The sequence below is a fragment of the Cibotium barometz genome, chromosome 19 (assembly GCF_041138505.1).
Source record: "Cibotium barometz isolate CiBa-2024 chromosome 19, ASM4113850v1, whole genome shotgun sequence".
Classification (NCBI taxonomy): Eukaryota; Viridiplantae; Streptophyta; class Polypodiopsida; order Cyatheales; family Cibotiaceae; genus Cibotium; species Cibotium barometz.
In genome coordinates this window covers 29,442,918-29,444,900 of record NC_141064.1, presented here as the reverse complement: position 1 = coordinate 29,444,900, position 1,983 = coordinate 29,442,918, and the positions used below count along the sequence as shown (strand labels likewise).

Sequence of the window (1,983 nt, the reverse complement as noted above, 5' to 3'; positions counted from 1 at the left end):
AAATAGTTAAAGTTCGCAATGGCACTACTTTGTCACACGAGTAGAGCCAACAATTATTGAGCTTGCGCCAATATTGAAAGTTTGGAGCCCAAAAACAAAAAAAAACTAGTAAGAGTTTACAATGACTTTGATCTCTCATTGGAAGAGTTAGAATAATTGGGGGGAAACCCACCTCATAAGAGATGCAAACAATCTAGAACCTATAGTAAGGTCATGGCATGTCATGTTGGAAGAAGGTAGGAAGGGAGAGGGATGGTGATTTACACATCATGTAGGACCTCATCATTTGGTTACCACATTTGAAAAAAGTCAAGTAGGAAGAAGGTTAGAGCGAGAGGGTTTTGAGGCTTGAGCACGTCTCCTACGTGAATGTGAGAGAGAGAGAGAGAGACCACCCATTATATAGAAGCTAGGCCTCTCTCTATATAGTGAGCTTCAAGCTCTCTCTCTCTCTCTCTCCTCCCCAAAGAAAGAGCGTTCCAATGGCTGCCTGCCCATCTTGCATCAGGATTCAAAGCAATGCGGGAGCAGGTATTGCCCCCTATTGCGAATTTGCGAAGCGAGGGAGCTTCTCCTGCAACATCTCAACAAAAACGGTTATACTTTCTCTGCTTTCTTCTATTGAATCATTAACTATTGTGGATTAAGCTTGGGTCCTTCAGCTATGGCTTAAACCCTAACATTTCCCCTATTTTGGGTTTAGTCCTTCCTTTGAGGCTTCGATTAGGGCTTAGTGTCTTGATTTTGGGTCCTGGCCCATTAAGCTTCTCCTCCTTCTATGCAGGCGCATGGCTCTTCTGCATCAACACGCAGACGGCCATGGCGGAGAGCGCCTACAGAGGCTTCGACAGTAGGGCAGTCTGCGGTGATTCAGCCCATTGTTGCCGCCAACTCGGAGCCCATCTTTGCCACCACTTTGGACGAGGTCACGGGAAAGGAAAATTCTAATTTCGCAGATGTGTTGGGCTCCATATCCAACCTATACAACGAGGTGGGCGATGAGAGGAGGGCGGCAGCCGAGTATGTGCAGAAAACGGCAAGAGAAGATGGGCGGGCTGCGGCGGACTATGGCAAGAGGGCGTACCTCTATGGGCGGAGCGCGGAGATGGTGGCGGCCAGCAAGCGCAAGGTGGAGAGGGTTGTGGAGACGCTGGAGCTTCTTCAGGGGGCGGTCATGGAGGCCGACACCGGCCGAGCCCCCGCAGATTACCTCAGACGAGCAGAACTCTTCAGCAAGAGCGCAGAGGTCTTCTGCAACAAGCTTTTTGATGAACCCTAACCCTGAAGAACCACCCTCTTCGTCTTCCTGTGTGCACAGTTTTGTAGCTTACCATTAGCCCACTCTAAAGATAAAGCTTCTCAGAGGAGCTTTGTGTAGTTCATCTTTCTTTTGAAAAAACATTTGTCGTCTCTCTTCTCCCTCTCTCTCACACACACACAAGAATACAAGATAGCCTTTAGCATGAGTGTGTACTCTAATAATATCTAAGAACTCTAGGCTGGGAATAAGTCTAAGAATAATATGTGAGAAAGAGAGAGCATGGCGAAGTTAATATCTAAGAATATAATAACTCTAGGCTTGGAATAAGTCTAAGAATGATATGTGTGGGAGAGAGAGAGAGAGAGAGAGTGAGTGAGAGCATGGCGAAGTTAATGACAAAAGTGTTTCTCTATTTTAGTCCAAGGACGACTCCGATCGCGTGTGACAGTTGAATTGTGCATGCACTCAATGTGTAATTTATCTAATATGTTGCTAAGGTTAAGGAAAAGCAAGGTTTGCTTGTTGGAAGAGACTTAGTTCAATAGGGACATTACTTCCCACATGTTTCGTCCCTCTAGAGATGGACAAAGCACTATTGTAAGAGCCCAAAAACCATTGTGTGGGCTCCACATTCGCATAATTATGTTCTCTGATAATATTTACACACACACTCTCCCTCTCTCTCTTTCTCTCTCACACACAAGCACACTCTCCCTTTTTTT

At 46.0% G+C, this 1,983-nt stretch overlaps 1 protein-coding gene across 1 annotated transcript; it reads left to right on the top strand.

Moving 5' to 3' along the window:
* Positions 1 to 419: 419 nt before the first annotated feature.
* LOC147628424 (uncharacterized) lies at positions 420 to 1,410 on the top strand. Its single transcript, XM_086813555.1, has 2 exons — positions 420 to 596; positions 785 to 1,410. Exons 1-2 carry the CDS (start codon positions 483 to 485, stop codon positions 1,277 to 1,279), a joined length of 609 nt encoding a protein of 202 aa, XP_086669681.1. The 5' UTR covers positions 420 to 482; the 3' UTR covers positions 1,280 to 1,410.
* The last annotated feature ends 573 nt before the right edge of the window (positions 1,411 to 1,983 follow it).